This window comes from Astyanax mexicanus, chromosome 2, assembly GCF_023375975.1.
Source record: "Astyanax mexicanus isolate ESR-SI-001 chromosome 2, AstMex3_surface, whole genome shotgun sequence".
In the NCBI taxonomy this organism is placed as follows: Eukaryota; Metazoa; Chordata; class Actinopteri; order Characiformes; family Acestrorhamphidae; genus Astyanax; species Astyanax mexicanus.
The window spans coordinates 67766270-67784639 of NC_064409.1; the positions used below are offsets into that span (position 1 = coordinate 67766270).

The 18370-nt window shown below is 35.1% G+C and overlaps 1 protein-coding gene across 1 annotated transcript; it reads left to right on the forward strand.

The window, feature by feature from the left end:
- The first annotated feature begins 10494 nt into the window (after nt 1–10494).
- On the forward strand, nt 10495–16362 carry cd74a (CD74 molecule, major histocompatibility complex, class II invariant chain a). The gene is made up of 8 exons (XM_007232211.4): nt 10495–10702; nt 12340–12509; nt 12662–12756; nt 12890–12938; nt 14107–14214; nt 14354–14551; nt 15739–15753; nt 15856–16362. Exons 1-8 carry the CDS (start codon nt 10632–10634, stop codon nt 15858–15860), a joined length of 711 nt encoding a protein of 236 aa, XP_007232273.3. The 5' UTR covers nt 10495–10631; the 3' UTR covers nt 15861–16362.
- Nucleotides 16363–18370: the final 2008 nt, after the last annotated feature.

Consider the following 18370-nt stretch of genomic DNA (forward strand, 5'->3'; position numbering starts at 1 on the left):
TGGAATAATGACCACAAGATTGTGTGTTTAAAAATCTATGTCTACTAATCATGTTTAATGACCACTAGTCCAAGACTAGGCTTAATCCCTGTCTGGAAAATTGCACAGACTGCATTAAATATGACTATGCAATAACGCACGGTGTTTAATTAAAGTACAGAAATTATTTAAGTAGTGGAAAATGAACAATTCCAATGCCCATGGAAAGGAGCCGCCTTTAAAACGTGTGAATGGCTCGTAACGACAATGAATCTCTGAATCGATTCATTGAATCGGTTTATTGCGGTTCTGTGAACTGAATCAAACTTCACCTCTGCTCCAGTCAGGCTCAGGCAGGAATGTGAGACTTCTTGTTTCAGCAAAGCCACAGAGAAGCGTGTCCAACAGAAGGGGCAATTCAGAGGAGAAACACACCACAGTAGCGTCATCTCGTGGCGGAGCAGGGTTACTGCAGTGCTCAGGAGGAGCATCTTAGCAGCTAGATGAATATGAAGCTGATGAGCTGCTGTAAACGGAGAAAAAAGTCAGAGGACTTTTATCTATTCAGATTCTACTCGACAAGATTCAAATTTTTGTATGGGTGAACCAAGTATTTGGCAGTGAAAAATATTTGACAAATAGGTAAAAAAGTGTTTGTTTAAATGCAAAATAATTTTATACTGAACAAACCAAAAAGCAAAACAAAATTAGATACATTTAGACAATTTCATCTGTGCAATGGCAAAAAATTGTTAAAATGAATTGATACTGGGAAAAAGGGTGTGTAATTTCTTTTATGATGTTCTTATCCCAACAAATGACTTACCTATTTAAAATATCGGAAAATCAGAAAATCAGAGTCATGTTCTACATCCAAATTAAATTTAAAATGCAAAAGCTATTTTTGCTGGGCAATAATTCTATATTTACTTAGTAAAACATTAATATTATAATAAATAGAATTACATTAATACAAAATTAAATTTTACATCCTTGTGTTCAGTGAAATGTTTCCAAAGCTCTCCTCAGGCACACTAAGAAAAATAAGTTTAGGTTTGTACTTAAAAGAGTGCAAAACTTGTCGCTGGGGCTGTACCTTATATTGAGGTACAATAGAGTACCTTTCAGTTAAAGTCTTTTTTTGTACTCATGTTTGTTTGTTTTTTTGTACCAGTAAAGATTATGAAGATTCTAAACATGTCAAGAACTTGGTGATCCAAAATTGTCTGGCTTTCAACTAAAACAAATAAAATATATATTGTTTATTAGTACAGTAATACACAATACAGAATGTACCTTCTGGCTGCTTAAATGGTACAAATCTGTACTTATTTCTATACTGTACTATACTTCAGAAGGAACACATCTGACCCTTTAAAGACCAATATTATACCTTTGAGGGTACAATTATGAAAAATATACCTTTTTATTGTGTGGGAGTCTATTATTATTTGTAGTTATCATCATATCATCACTTGATTTAGTGACTCGGAGCTAAATGATGTTAAATCAGATGAGTAAATATGTGTGCTGTCCAGGATATTCAGGAGAAATGAAATGGAATCGGCTTTGTTCTTCAGACCAGCTCACTATATCTAAGCTATTTTTTACAGTATTTATGCTTACCTGCATTTCTGCCGTTCTAATGTGATTATTACTAAGATAAATGGGTTTAAATAATGTGCATATGTTATTATACAGGGTGCATTGTTAGGGGATTAACTTTAAACTCAGCACATAAACCAAAATTCTTATATTTTAGAAAATCAACAAAACATGCAATTTAAACAGGCATGTCCAATTGTAAATATTTTGGTGTAATTCTACATTTTTTGTATAGAAAGTTGTATAGAAAATCTCTGGATCACACATCCTGCACTGATCCAGTTCATAACTCGGCACTCAGTAAACTAACACAGAGAGATGAATTCAACCTAATCAGTGGACAGAGGGCAGACAAAGCCCACAGGACGAATGGAAAATGCTTCATCAGCTCCCCACTGGACAAACCAAGACATTTTTCTTTTAGTACAATCCTCCACATTTATCACTGTCATATTTCCCTGCCTACGCTGACAAATTGCTCTAAATACTCAGAGAGAATAATTAGGGGTCAAAATGTTTACCCTGCGGCTGGAATTTGGAGGCCTATATAAATTACGCTGTGCCTGGGGGCTTCTGGGAAAATTCCAGTCTGCCCAGACACAATACAGGTCACACCCGTCTGATAAAGAAGGTCAGATCAGAGCAGCACTATAGCATGAAGCAGTCCTAATGAACTACTGATAGTTTCACATGTAGTTATTAAAATCACATTGATGTCATTTCTTCCTTTGAAAGTCAACCTAAAAGGGAAATGAGCCCCTTTCTGTTTGTATATAATCATATGATATAAAAGACCAAAATATGTAAAATCTAGATTTCCTCAAATTGTCCAACAACACCTTTCAGAAATACCTTCTGGTAGGAGCTCAGTAGATCAAGACCTTAACACTATGGCCCAAGGATTGGGAGTTTGGACCCCACCCAGGTCCTCGCCATCAGCAGTCATCAGAGTCTGAGAGAGCACAAATGTTCATGCTCTCTCTCTCTCTGGGTGGGTAGATAGAAATCTCTCCCCACATCACCTGAATGGTGATGGCTGCAGACACAGGTCTCTGTTGGCTGATGTATTAGAACTGGGGATCTGGTGCTTTCCTTTAAGAGTGCTGACTAGGGATGTTGTTAATCTCGATACAGAGCATCAAAGCAGTGTCGACACTTTGTGGTTCAAATTGTATCGATGCAATGATTCTGTGACTTGCTTTAAAAGCTTTAATATAAAAGAGCAACAAAACAAAACTATTGTTTAAAGTAACAGCATTTCATATCACAATCTTTATGTGTTTAAACTGTTTGAACTGGCACATAAATATTTTTGTGTGAATATGTTTAACATGATAACAGAATGAAAGAATTCTTGTAAAAAATTTAAACGGATACTTGGAGATGACAGCTTGGAGAAAGGTGTCAAAAGCTCAATCATTTTCCAACACAATTTGTTAATGTGTGGTAATGCTTCAAAATGGCCATCACTAGCACCTAACTATTAGTGGTGCTGTATGTGCTTGTCCTTAACCACCTTCAGACTGAGCCCAAATCCAGTGTTTGGCATATTTAGCTTGTAACAAAAAATATTTTTGATATTTTTTATTCACAGCGTGACAAAAAAAACTACCTCATCAAATCCAGAGAGTGATGGAATAATTGCAGGGGTCCAAGAGGAGAGCTAAATGCAAGTTACCAATGGTATCCACATCATGTAAAACATTTTTTTATGATGTGATGAAATCATATCTGATCAATGATTTAAATGCACAAATCTGATTTGCCTGCAGTCTGAATATAGAGTCCTAGTGAGTACACACTAAGAAAAATAAGTACAGATTTGTACTCAAAAGAGTACAAAGGTTGTCGCTGGGGCTGTACCTTATACTGAGGTACAAAAAAGTAACTTTCAGTGAAAGTCCTTTTTTGTACCCATGGTTTTTGTGCCAGTAAAGATTATAAAGATTATAAGATTATAACATAACCATTGACTGAATATGGTTTAAAAACTTGATGATCCAAAAAAAGTGCAATAAACATATATATAGTTTATTAGTACAGCGATACAAAATACTGATTGTACCTTTTGTCTTTTTAAATGGTACAAATCTGTACTTATTGCTGTTAGAAATGACTTTTTACTTCAGAGGGAACAAATCTGACCCTGTAAAGACCAATATTGTACCTTTGAGGGTACAATTATGAAGAGTGTACCTTTGAGTACAAAAAAGTACTCAAATCGTACCTCTGTTTTTTAGAGTGTAGGTGAGTTATTTTATTTCTTCTGACAAACACATCACTTACCTATAGTCAGGAGAAAAAGCTTAGCTCAGCTAGCCTTGAGTTCCCTCAAACCCCATGCATCACAATGAATCAAATGAGTTATACTGTAGCAAATAAGGAAAATGTGCTAGGATTCATTTTATGCTGACTTTAATGATCCGTGTAAGAATTATCTGTATAAATCTTGGTAAAGATGCAGTCTGAATGAGGAAACATAACTGGGAGAAGTAGAGAAATGTCTCTTTCGATTGTGGTTGGTCATTTTCCAGAGAAGAGAATAGAAAATGGTTCACAGGAACTCTTCCCAGAAGAGCTTGATGGGTATTACCCATTATAAGACATTCTTTTTCACTGTTGATTTAGAAAATGGAAACATTCAGAGAATTTGTTTACATAAAATTTTAAACAAGGAATAATCAAATTAATGAACAATGAAACAAAAAAGCACTGTTTTTGGGTAGAGTTTACCCCATATAAATATAGTAAATATTGCCTACACTAAACAACTAAGACACAAAAATAAGGTAAAGTTTACTTTTTATCTTTCTTATTGGCTCCTGAAATCTTTTGTTTGCAAAATGGGTCTGTCCCCAACTCTCATCCACCATCAGTGCGTAGTCTTACCCACCTGGGACTACCTTCCCTTTGTTATTTAGTTACACTTTATATAGCATTATTTTATATAGCGTTATTTGCCTGACCACAGCGTTATAGGTCATAAGAGCAAGTTACTATTTTCTTTGCTGCAGAAAGTGACTTCATGCTGGATTGATTTTTCTACGTAATGGGAAAATCATGACAGAAAGGACACAAAACAATTTTATTGTGTTTTAAGAAACAAAAACACAAGTTAAACTAGACCTGGTAGACAAGACTACACACAGATGGTAAGTTAGTAGTGGGTGATACGCCCATTATGCAAATAAATTAGGTCAGGAACCAACAGCAAAGATATACTTTTTGTGTAATGTACTAAAGAAAATAGGTAAACTTTCCCTCATGTTTTGTGTGTGTGTTTAGGTAATGTTTACAGTACTCAGAATATGGAGTAAACTCTAATGAAATAAAGTGAGTTGGTTTTATAGTGATGCTACAATTGAGACGCATTCACTGCATACAGCTGATCCCTATTTTAGTACAAAACAGTCTTTTTATTCAGAAACGTAAGGGAAAATGACATACTATCTGAACACCTCAGAACTTAATGGGTGAAACGTGGACACCATGTAGAAAACAGCCATATTTTATTTTAGTATCCAGGGATTCAAGGATTCAAGAAGATTTTATTGTCATTTCACATCACATTTGGGACATGAGGTAGAACAAAATTGTATTCTCACAGTCCAGTTTACACCCTAACAGCAATTTTAAAATAGAAAAATCAGTTTTACTGGCAAACTCTCCTTCATCCCACATGTGGGGTGTGTAAAGTTGGGTTTAGAACCGACGTAAAAATGGCTCAAAACTAGGTCCACTGCACTACTGTGTGCCACCATCTATCCTGTATATTGATATCATTCCACACAAGCTTATGGATATAAAAATTTAACTGTAGTGGAAAAAGCATTTTTAACAAGTTTTATGTATCAGAAATAGCAACTTTTACCTCTACTTTCTCTAAGTAATCTCTAATCTCTAATCTAAGTACTTTCTCTAAAATACCAGCGCTTCCTCTTCTTACTTTTTCACTACCCACTGCAGTCATAAGAAAACATCCTACAATACATTTACAAAAGCAAGAGAAATCAGGGGCTTCCCCACACAGATCCTACACATCCCACGAATGTTTACTATTTTACAATGCTAATTATATGCATTTATAAGTGCTTGTATATATTTTTGATTTAGATCCACTATATGTATTAATGGAAAATAATTCCTAAATCCCTCTGCTTTAAGGGGCACACACTGCTCACACACTAGGTGCTCAGCTTTACACACACAGCATGTTTAGTACAGACAAACCTTTAGACATATAGTAATATGTATCTAATGCAATCAAATATATTAAATAAAAAATATGAAAACATGAAAGTGTAACATACATTAGATGTCTTGATAACACTTTACAATAAGGTTTACAAATAACACTACTTATGACAGTAATAAACATTGTTAAATGGCCAAGAAATGTCTCAAATAATTATCAGATGGATAGATGGATGGATGGATGGATGGATGATAGGTTCTGGACATCCATCAGCAGGTATAAATAGTACATAAACATAACAATAGAAGGATAAGATATAATAATACATATAAAAATACTATATAATATAGTATATAAAGTGTATAGTATATAAAGTATAAAGTATAAAAGTAGTTTAAGTTAAAGAAGATATTGTTAAATATTACTAAATGTAAATGTAGTGTAAATGTTGTAAATTAGTCAAACAAATGTTTTAATGATTAATAATGTCTCAACGAGTGTTGATTATTATAATTAATGAATAATAATTAGTGGAGTCTTTTTGTCGTCAGTACTGTTATTTAATGTACCCTATTGTACAGTGTTATTGTCAAGTCAAGTCAAGTCAAGAGGCTTTTATTGTCATTACATCTGAGTACAGGTACACAGTGTAATGAAATTACGTTCCTCCGGAACCATGGTGCAACATAGAACAACAAGCAATAGACAACATAAAGTGCAGGAGTATTGTAATCTTTACATTAAAACATTAGCTGTTATACTAAACAGCACTGTGTGTCTGTGGGCTATATGTGTGCTTGTGTGCTTGTGTGCTAAATTCCTTTCTCATTTCAGGTCTGTTGTTTTCTGGTCAGGTGCTTTCCACCGTCTCATTTCCCTGAAAACCAGATACTGTACGTAATTAATTGGACTTGATCCAGACTGCATAGAAAAGTATTTTTAATAGGATAAAATATATTTGAGTACATTAAATTTCAGTATACTCCCATGTTTCATACCACTAATTTGGTAAGGAAACAAAAACTTCATGTTGTTTCGTATGAATCAGTATTAGATGTTTTAGGCCAATAATGACATTTTTCAGTTTTTCTTGTGCCACTGAAAAATGTCCACTGTGAAATATCAGACACAACTGGTTAACCTGGCAACCGAGTCCTGATAAACCCCAAATCGTAAAACATTGGAACAGTAGGGAGAATGCTTTTAAAATAAAAACACAGTGTTTCTTATTTTTACTTTGAATTGTATTTACCGCAGATGTTTGAGCCAAAGAAATTTCATGTTTTGTTTTTTTTTTCTGGTCAATTTTATTGCATTTGGTAATATACATCCCTTTTCCTGCACACCAGGCCTACAAGACCTTACAAAAACTAAAAACTATTTTTAATTAATCAAGTTGGCAAGTTTTTTTTAATCTAATATTGGATTTAACCCATTCAGACCTGATTTACCTTCAGTAATAACTTTTTTTAAAGAATGCTGTTTTCTGCCTGTAACGCACAGAAAAAAAAGACTCTAACATTCCACAAAAAAAAAATCTATATAACAAAAAAAATCCAATTAGCTAAAATATTTCATAGTTTTTTTTTCCATTGCATTAAAAACCTTTGTGTAATAAAATATTTTATATTTCATATTGACCTTTTTATTTTATAAACCACCCCTAAACACTAAAAAAACATGACTAAAAAGTGTTTCTAAATCCCATAAAATTACTAAAAATTACCTGTTACTTTGCCTCAATGGCTCTAGTACCATACTACTGTTTTTCCAGTTCAGTGGGCGGGGCCAAGTTACTATTTTGTTGGTTTATAAACTTGTTGATTGGCTAGTTTATGGTCTATTCTGAAGGACAACAGCTCTTAAATAGTGTTATGTGCAACAAAACATTTTAAAATAAAATAAATAAATAAAAATCCATGTTTTATCAAAAAAATATGTGTAAATATGTCGTCTGAGATTTTTTTTTTAGTATCATACAACTAATTTTTTGTGAACCGTAAACATTTTAACTTTTCTTGATTTTTTGTAAGAAAACTTGTGTTTGACACAACTTATGTTTGGAATTGTTGATACGTAAAACGTGTAAAAAATATAAACTTACGAGTATTACAGAACTGTTTATGGTTTTCTTCAAAACTTCTAAAAACAAAAAATCTAGTGCTGCTTTGTTAAACTTTTGAGTTTTCTTTACATTTGAATTTTTACAGAGCGTCCAGTAGGGAATCTCCCATTACTCTTCTTCTATTGGGCTGCTCTGACCAGATGACTGCAATATCTTGCTTTGAGAAATACCCCTTAGATGTTTACATTAGAATAGCCCAGGCAGGTGAGCCCCTGACTGCTAAAGATAAGCTCATCAGAATAAGAGCCGGCCCACCTCCCACATACAGCATCTGAAATGTTTTAAAGGTCAGTGATTTACCCTTTACAGACACTGATGCAAATCACACACACTCACAGACTCACACATGTAACACTGTTATAACCTACAGTAGAAAGTCCAGTTCTGCTGCTTGATGAATATCTTATGAGATTCCTCATTCTAACTTTCTAACCAAGTTTAATGTGTTTTTTTCGCTTCCTTGTTTTGGAAAAACCCCACACACATATTGAGCTGTGGATAACACATGATGATATACTGTCAAATCAGTGAGGAGCTTGAGGAATGACTCAAATGTATCTGGGTAAAGTTAGTGTAGATAATAAAGCTGTTGGGAGTCAGCATCATGCTTTTGTTATGCTGATATAGTTAAAAAGAGTGGCTTCTGTTATGATAGGGAATGTAATGGCCGCTGTTAAATCAGTACCTTTAACTTTCAGTGAAAGTCTTTGTAATTTTGTGTCTCATAACTTTTTGGGTCCATTCATTGTAATTCTTTTAAAATTTTTACCCATTATCTCCCCGATTTGGGAGTCCAATTACCCCACCTATTTAATAGAATGACCCCCTATCATTAGTAATGGCTCATGACACATGTGAACTCATCCACCGATTCTTTTACAATTGCTGATGATGCAGCATCACTCTGATCCATCAGTTAACACACACCTGTGCTGACCAACATCACAGTAGGAGTGATGAAGGGAGAGACCACCATCTACCCACCCAGAGAAATCATGGCCTATTGTGCTCTCGGACTCTGGCTGCTGATGGCAAACCAGCATGATCTAAAGTTCGAACTGTACAGTCACAGATCAGAATGTTTTCAGACCTGAAAATACAGACCAAGGTTCATGTGTTTGTTACATTATATACATTCGGTCCAGTTTGTTTTGTTTTTTAGTGCTACAGTTTAGTAAGTACCTACAGTACAGAACCTACAGTATCAACTACATGAGCATCATTTGGTCCAGATTGCCCCTTTCACACCTGCTATTTCATTTTGGAACCAACTGAAAAGTCAGAAAGTTTGAACTGAACCAAGTAGGTGTGAACGCACCCTTAGACAGTATGATCTGGGATGACAATATGGTTGTAAGTAATATAATCTGGCATTCAAACCAGCAATCCTTGGATTATCGTGGCAGCATCTTAAACTGGTGGACCACAACCTGCAAAAAGGAAAAAAGTGAATATTTTTTGAGTGACAATGACAATATGGAGGCTCTAAACAGTTTTGTAAGAAAGTAGCTAGTTGTAGCTTCACAATTTTATTATGAAATCTTTAGGCTTATAGTACAGATGACATGTGGGAAGAAGCTGCTCTGCAGTCTGCTGGTCTTTATCCTCAGTTGGCTAAAATGCCAACCTGAAGAAAGCCGCTAGGACAGGGTTTGAAGGATCAGAGACATGTTCTCTGCATGCTTCCTGGTGTGGGTAACTTCACTCAGACCTGATGATGTGCTACAAGTCTATGAGTTTCGTGTTTAGTGGCTGAGCTGCCCCACACTGCACCATCAGTTCCTGGGGCAGGTTGAACTTTCTCAGCTGATACAGGAGCTCTCTTGGTTATGTTTGGGTCAGTCCATTTCAGAAACTGTCATAAGCTAATTAAGTTATATAAAATCCATATGAATTTGTATACATGCGCTGGCATATCATGAAACATATTTCATACTTCTACTTAGTGATTGCTCTTGCATCCAGACTGCAATTGAAAAACAGGAGGACCAGTGAGTTTTTTTTTTTTCAGTCACATGACAATCGCGTTCAGTAGCTCCTCCATTTCCACTCGCTGTTGTGTTTACGTGGATCTCCATGGAAAACGTGCATCCAAAGTGTAATTACGGTGTGTAGCAGTGGACAAATAGCTATCTTATTAAACGTGATGGTGATGAAACTCAGAGATGTGCGGATTACCGGAGGGCCGCAGAGTTCAGCAAAAAAAACAGTAGATAAATCTGAGTAGAGAATGTCTGAGAAAAACACATATATGGCCGTTCTGGATGGGAATAAAATCACATTTCCAATAAAAGAGAAAATGACCCCAGGACCCCCTGAGAAAATAATCCTGTCCGGATAGGTTTTATTCCTCTGAAGAGATTGAGCTGGCCAGGCAGATTTATTTTTTCAGAAGGTTAACAGGTTTGTGGGAGTTAATCAGCTGTGTTCATCTTGCCTGGCCTCTTTATTCAAACCTCTGCTCTCCTGTTAACTGATGATGCTACTCAGCACAGCCAATCAGAGCTCAGATTTGGAAAATAAAAGAAAAAGGAGAACTGAATATGCGTCTGGTCGCCAAACCAAACCGGGGCTTTCCAAGAAGACCAGCAAAGAAAGTAGAGGACGAGAAAAACAAACACACACACACACACACACACACACACACACACACACCGTCCTGCAGTTAAAAGCGAAGTGCGGAAAGACAACACTCTCACAAACACAGTCGCTGAAGAGAAGAGCAGGATGGATGACCAGCAGAACTCTGCGCTCCTGGAGAGAGCCCCCAGCTCCGACTCCTTCACTCCCCCCCGCAGGTGAGAGAGCATTTACATCATTTAAACAAGTGTGCAAGAAAAATATAAAAATCACTAATCACCTGTTATGACCACTCGTTTTTGTCTGTAGACCCCCTTAATGCACCTGTGGCTGCTGCACTGCTGCGCAAAAAAAGAAAAAAAGTTACGTTTAATTAGAACGAGATACATTTTTAAAATAGAGCAAAAATTCGTTTGTATTGTCAAAATTTTTATTTTGTGTCTTTGGGAATGCTGACTGTAATGTAATAGGAAATGTGTGGAATTTGAAAGACAAAAGAGTTATGTTTAATTGGCATGAAGAAAAATGGAAATTAAAAAAATAATTATTATTTGGATTTTTTAAAAAGTATTTTTATTCAATGCCAGGGCGTCTCTGGTATTTTTAGGCCCTTATAGTGCAAAAAGGGAAAGCGTTGGGGTTTAATTTACATTAGAAAAAAAATTCAGTGAACAATATTTATATTTTCGGTCTTCGGGATTAGAAAAAAAGTTGTGCCCCTTTAATGCAACAAGCAAAAGTAAAAGTATATATATATGCCATCAATCTGTAGAATCTTTTGTTGTTAGTAGTTTCTGTGAGCTTGTTTTCTGTTCATCTGTAAAGCGCTATGAATCTGAGGGGAATATTGTTAATGTTAATGTTTAATGGTCATTGAAGCAAACCTGTTGAATCCAACTGAATTTGTGCAAAATAATGCGAAGTATTAATCAGTATGAAAGCAAAACTAAAAGGGGAGACAAAAAAAACACATTCAAATTTTTCAAAAATATTATTTTAAAATCAAGAAAATTAATTTAAACTCACTTTATTTTGACTCCACTGAGTCTGTATTAGCTTGTATTTGTCCTCAGCTGGACTGAGAAAAGGAATACGGATCTACCTAGCAACATATGACGTCACACGCGTGGATAATTCTGATAGGCTAGTAAGAGAGGAAACAGCCAATACAAATCATATGTAAAAAGGGCTAAAAATAAAAACACAGCGCCAGGCAGGTTTTATTAGATTATTTGTATTATTAAATTTAGTTTTTGAGTATTATTTTTTTCTACAGATGAACTCAATAACACAAAGATACAAGATGATTGGATAAAATATAAGACAGAAAAAATATATTTTCAATTAATTATTATGTTTAGTATACAGTGTAATCAGAGAAAATGGTATATGGTGTAGTTTACATATACAAACGTAGCAATCCCTAAATTATTTATATAATTAAAGAAGTTACTAGGTAGTTATAATCTTTACGACTATGATAACATTACCTACTAATACTAATTATATGAATAATACAGTCTGAGATCCTGACATTTTTTTTTTAATGAACAAAGGACACAAAATTAAGTTTTTATTCAACAGCTGTAAAACAAACATGTCCTGTTGTACCGTAAGTATAGTTTAGCTTCAATCAAGCAATTTATTGCCATATCAAATTACATATCAAAAGTACTCATGGGACCATGGACCTGTACTCTTTCCTCTGACAGTGTAATGTAACATATTGCAGTGCTGTCAGGGTTTACATAAGATTATTATTGCAGTTGTTTTCTACTAAGAGAAAGAAGAGATGCTATAAACCTATTAAACAAGAAGTGAAAAGTGATCTCTTGTGGTTCCTCTTTCTCCACAGCAATGCCAATACTAAGGCCCTCAAGGTGGCAGGCCTGACCCTGCTGGCCTGTCTGCTACTGGCTGGCCAGGCCCTCACTGCCTACTTTGTCTTGGGCCAGAGGGACCACATCACCGCCCTGGAGCAGGGCCAGGAGAACCTGAAGGTGCAGCTGATGCGCCGTCCCTCAGGTACTAAACATGGGAGGAGGGAATGAGGAAACATAGTGGGAGAGGAAACTGAATTTTATCAGTAAAAAGAATTTTATCAGTAAAACCTCTGTAGCCTTTATGTGGAATTTGTGCTTGTCCATTTTTTTACGCTCCTCATTTTCTTTCCTCAGGTGGTGCCAAGCAGATGCATGTGCCCATGAACAGCCTGCCCCTGATGACCTCCCTGTCTGACGATGATGTCCCAAAGCAGAAAACCCCTCTGACTGTAAGACCTGAGCTACAGTACAAATAAAACACAACACAGAAAATATCTGCTAATGAAAACCTCTGATTGTGCAGTGTGTTGGTTGTCTTGCCTTGCTATTAATGAGTTTATCTATTGTTCTTCTTTTGTTTAGAAACTGCAGTCCACCAGCTTTCAGCGGGAGGGAAGTGGCATTTGGGATGGTAAAATCTAAATTAATTAATAACTACAATTCCATTTAGGGGTGGGGGATATGGCTCTAAAATAATTTCATAATATTTTATAGTATTTTCACGATAACGATACTCTTGGCGAAATGTCAAAACACAGAATAAAAAAAATATATTTTCACACTACTGCAAAAAAATGAAAATTAAATTTTATTATTGCATACGATATGATATGACACACTGATCAATGATCCAGAGTGTCATGATACTAATAATGCTTTCCAAATATCTCCATATACCCAGGATTAAAGTAAAATAAGTGATACTGGACAGATATAATCTGTCTCTAGTAGATATATAATGGAAAATGAAAAAGTGTGTATTTTTCTTTTGCTAAAAACAGCAAAAAATCATCTATATTGTATATTTTCAGTCAAAACATTTGCCTTATTAGCCAAATGTGAGGTCCACTAGTGATAGGCGATATGGCCCTAAAAGAATATCACAATATTTAATGTTATTTTTGCGATAATGATTTTCTTACAAATGACAATGACAAAACATTGAATTAAAAAAATAATAATAATTTTAAGAATTTACCACTGTTTTAATCATACAGTAGAAACAACAGTACACTGTAACTTACCAAGACCAATCAAAATAAAAAATAACAAAAATAGTGTAACAACAAACATAAAAGTTCAGGATATGTATATAGAACTTTATACTGTACATACAGTATTTATATAACATTATATATAAACAAACAATTAAAACTAAATATAGTAAATAGCAAAACAATAGAAAATAGACTGCTCTCAAACAATAATTTATCCATTACAGAGAAAAAAAATATCATGAAAATGACTAGACAATGAACCATTTAAGCATTCATAACAGTTGCCTTAAAGAACCATTTAATGGAATGTAAGACAAGTGAGCAGAGAAGAACAAAACTGTAGGGAAAGCACATAAGAGAAGTGATACCATAATAACATAATAACAATACATATCATCAGTGTCGGGAAAAACCTTTTAATCAGAGGAATTTTAGGTAATTTCTTTAAACCCATACATCAATAAACAGTGATAAGGAGAGTGTTGTTGTGGTTCTAAACTTCCATTTCTTTTTAAATATTTTATTAATTTAAGCCTAAATTCACTATTTAGTTAAGTATCAATGTGTGTGTTCTGCATTAAGGGCCCAGAATGCCCTCAAAGAGGATGTTCCGCCCCATGGACTCCCTGCCTCTGCTGACTGATATCACTGAAGAGAAGGTTGAGGATCCCAAGGGCACCGAATCTGCAGGTCAGTAATGTGCCTTTACACACACACACACACACACACAGTACCTGTACATGATCCGCACATATGCGGCATACAATATACAATATGATCATCTCTACCCGTCATTCATACTTACTCTCCTCTCTCTCTCTGTCTGCAGCCACCGAGGTGGAGAGTAAGTGCCAGCTGGATGCTGAGAGGGAGGTCAGGCCTGGTTACTTCCGGCCCCAGTGCGATGAGGAAGGAAACTACCTGCCCACCCAGTGCTGGCACAGCACTGGCTACTGCTGGTGTGTGGATAAGAACGGCAACAAGATTCCTGGCACTCAGATCCGCGGACGCCCCCACTGTGGAGATGGTGGGTTTCCAAATCTCTGAACTACAGTAGTTTAACTGGAAACTATTCAGCAACTGGGCAACTTTTAACTCGTTTTATTAAGACGTGGAAGGATGATGGACTACAATGTTCTAAAATGATTTGCTGATTACATGGTTTTAACTTCATCAACTGTCAACCATAGCCCAAAGCATGGTTGATTTGATGATTAGAAAAAAATACAGTACATATACTGTATATACACATGTGTACACAATGCTGTGCACTGTGAGTACAGTAAAAAGTAACAATTCTTTTTCATTTTGAAGAAAGTATTTAAGATCCTGTGAGTTAATTTGAGAGCAAGGCAGGGCAATTTAATTGTGTAATACCTTTCATACACAGTGGCACATTTAAAGTGCTTTACATAAACTGGGATAAAATGAAAATAAATAAAAACACAGTTAATCAAAAATGCTGTTTAAAGGGCAGGGATGAAAACATAAAAGTATTAAAAAAAACAATAAAATATATTTTAATATTTAATTTTTTTGTATTGTCAAAATGTTTTTATTTATTTATTTTTTGTGATATGTGACCTCAGCATTTTAAAAAACACATCCTATTTTAACTACTGGAAAGGGGAACCTTTGGGACGCTGTATATTAGTGGTGGCATAGAATGCACTTTATAATAGCACTTATTAAGATGTATTATCAAAATTTCTTGATCTAACCTATTATCAAGATTACTTCATCTAACATATTATCAAACTTTCTTAATCTAACATATTATTAAAATTTCTTGATCTAAAAACACAAGAATCACAAGAATGGCAGCCAATAGGGTATTTTGTCTCATTTTTGCCACTATAGGGCAATTTAGCGACCATTTTTTTAACCATGAGGGCACCATGTGGACCAGTTTACAGTTTCCTCATTACACCCACAAACCTAGATGTTTTAATGACAACAATAATATAAAACCACAATGTTTTGTATTCATGTATTTTATTTATCATATTAGTGTTTTACTGAATATTTTATTATATTTTATTATAATTTTAATACACACTGTACTGATAAAGATTTTGTGTGTGTGTGTATGTGTGCATTTATTTAATTGTTTATGTGTAAAAATGAGCACAGATTAAAATGTTTGAAGGTTACTAACACATTCTCTTCCTTCACTTCTGCTCCATATGTGTTCTGTTGGTGGCCTCACTGCAGTCAACGCCGAGTCTGGTGAGTTTATGTCTTACAGTATATATTACTCTATACTAAAATAATAATAGTTTAGACTTGCTCCCTTTTTAACAAACATCCTTCTTCTTCTTTTTATTCCAGCATGAAGTCAGAACAGCTGAAGACAAGTGTTTTTCCTTGTTGTTGAAAAAAAAAGAGACTCGCATAAATCAAATAATCCAGTCCCGCATGACCCCTCGATACCATTAGGGCTATCTGAGGTGATTAAATCTTGATTCTAACAAATAAATTCAGTCAGCATCTCATTCTGTTTGTTCTGCGTAGGTGAGACTTTTAAATACGGATACATACTGTTACATCATATATTTGCAACACACACCTACACATGCAGTACATATATACGTACCAATACACCCCACACAGACACACATATTCATATTACGCTTCTATCCTATTTTATATTCTATTCTATGCAATAACTGTTGATTTATCTATTTTTTAAATATTTTGAATGTTTCCTTTTTACCTAGTAGGTAGGTTTAGAGAGGGGTTTGAGTGTAGAGACGCACACATGGATAAAACTATGAATGAAAAGGATTGTACTGTGAATAAGAGGCCTTTCAATAAACTATACCTTCCTACTGTAAACATGTCTGATTACTTATAGGTTAAAAGCCCCAATCACTATAAATAACAGCATTATATATATATATATATATGAGTATTACACTATATATTTACAATTATTACTTTTACAGAGAGATGTAAAATGTATGCTTGTGCACATACAACTAGTTGTCTGGAGTATTAAAAGAAGACAACACTGGACAAGAAGCTTCCTATGTCACAACATTTTCTATTAAATTAATATTACTCATTACTCATTACCCGTGTGCAGTTTTTTGGGATCACTACTTTATTTGAGTAGCTGGAACCCAGAAAGAAGGCCAGAAAGCCTATATAAGATTAGCTATAGCTGACATCTGTATACTTACCTCAGTCCCAGATGTGTCGTTCAGTCATTTGCCCACCATGAACAATACAGACAGGGGCATTTTTATATTCCCTGTATTTAAACTTCCTGCCATGAATCTTCAGAGCTAACCTAAACTGATACCCTGTGAGAGAGATAGGGAGAGGTTGAGTGTAAACCCTGTATACAGTGAACACAGATAGGTCAAATGAGCAAAAAGACAGACCAATCAGGATGTTAAAATTTATTTATTTATTTTTTTGTGATATGTGACCTCACCAACGCTCAAAAAACACATCCTATTTTACCTACTGCAAAGGGCACCCTTTGGGACGCTGTTTATTAGTGGTGGCATAGAATGCACTTTATAATAGCACTAATTAAGATGTATTATTAACATTTCTTGATCTAACCTATTATCAACATTACTTCATCTAGCGTATTATTAAACTTTCTTAATCTAACATATTTAAATGTCTTGATCTAAAAACCACAATATCATAATGTATTACAAGCAGGGGCACATGATTTTTTTTTCCTTACAAGAATGGCAGCCAATAGGGTATTATGTCTCTTTTTTGCCACTATATAACCATGGGGGCACCACCATTCAGTGCTTACCTAAACTGATACCATGTGAGAGAGATATAATGAGCACAAAGACAGACCAATCAGGATCACAGCTTTTTATGTCACATGTCACTCTTGCTTCGTCTGATGTACGTTTGCTCTATCTTGTGCTACCGCTAAGAAAATGTGTACAAACAAGCTTGATATACAAAGTCTGGGTGATTTCATGGGATATTGTACATGATTGTATATGACTTGTGGGCATCAAGGAACCACTATTATTATGCAGGAGAATCCTGAGAGTGTCAGGAGAGGTGGGATGTTTGGGTATATATATGAGATAATGAGACTCAAAGTGAAGTAAATGTTTTGCATACTCTTTTTAAGAACCTTGATTCAACAATAAATGTGCAGGTGTTCTAATACTTGTGTCTATATTTTATATAATAAGTGAGGGTACAGTTTTACTAAGAACTAGATCAAGTTTCTCCTCATAATTTCAGATGCAATACTTTAGTTGTAAAACCATTTTTGGCTTAAACATTGAATAAGAAGATCCACTTCTGTTGATTAATAGAACTATAATGAAGTAAAACCTGTTTAAATGGATTAATCACATGACCGCAGTCAGAGGAAATTAATAGAACTATAATGAAGTAAAACCTGTTTAAATGGATTAATCACATGACCGCAGTCAGAGGAAAGTAGACACTGTGTAATGAATATTTGATAGGAGTGTAATACAGCCACCAAGCACCTGCTTTACTGCAGAATAGAACAGACCAGGCCTCGTCGCTCCACTCTACAGCATGGACACACCTGTAAGTACTGGCACCTGTACTAAATCATTATTTTAGTATGTTAATTACTGGTTATAAAGTAAGTCCATTGAAATCAATCTGAACAAGCTGAGACTTAACATAACACAGCTACAGGAACGTCTGTGGTTTGGTACAGGACGACAGTGCTAAAGAATCCAAGATGGAGAATCTTCTGTCTGAATCATCAGAGAGGAAGAAAAATTTACAAGACCTTCTCAGAGAGGAGATGGAAATGCATATTAAAGGTGTGTATTTGTGTTTGTGAGGGCATGTTGTTGCTTTGTTGACCTTA

Bases quoted from the DNA above. Each gene is read 5' to 3' on its own strand.
- cd74a (XM_007232211.4), top strand. From the start codon at position 10,632: ATGGATGACCAGCAGAACTCTGCGCTCCTGGAGAGAGCCCCCAGCTCC. The intron at 12,757-12,889 runs GTAAGACCTGAG...TCTTTTGTTTAG, and splicing joins AGCAGAAAACCCCTCTGACT to AAACTGCAGTCCACCAGCTT. The intron at 12,939-14,106 runs GTAAAATCTAAA...TTCTGCATTAAG, and splicing joins GGGAAGTGGCATTTGGGATG to GGCCCAGAATGCCCTCAAAG.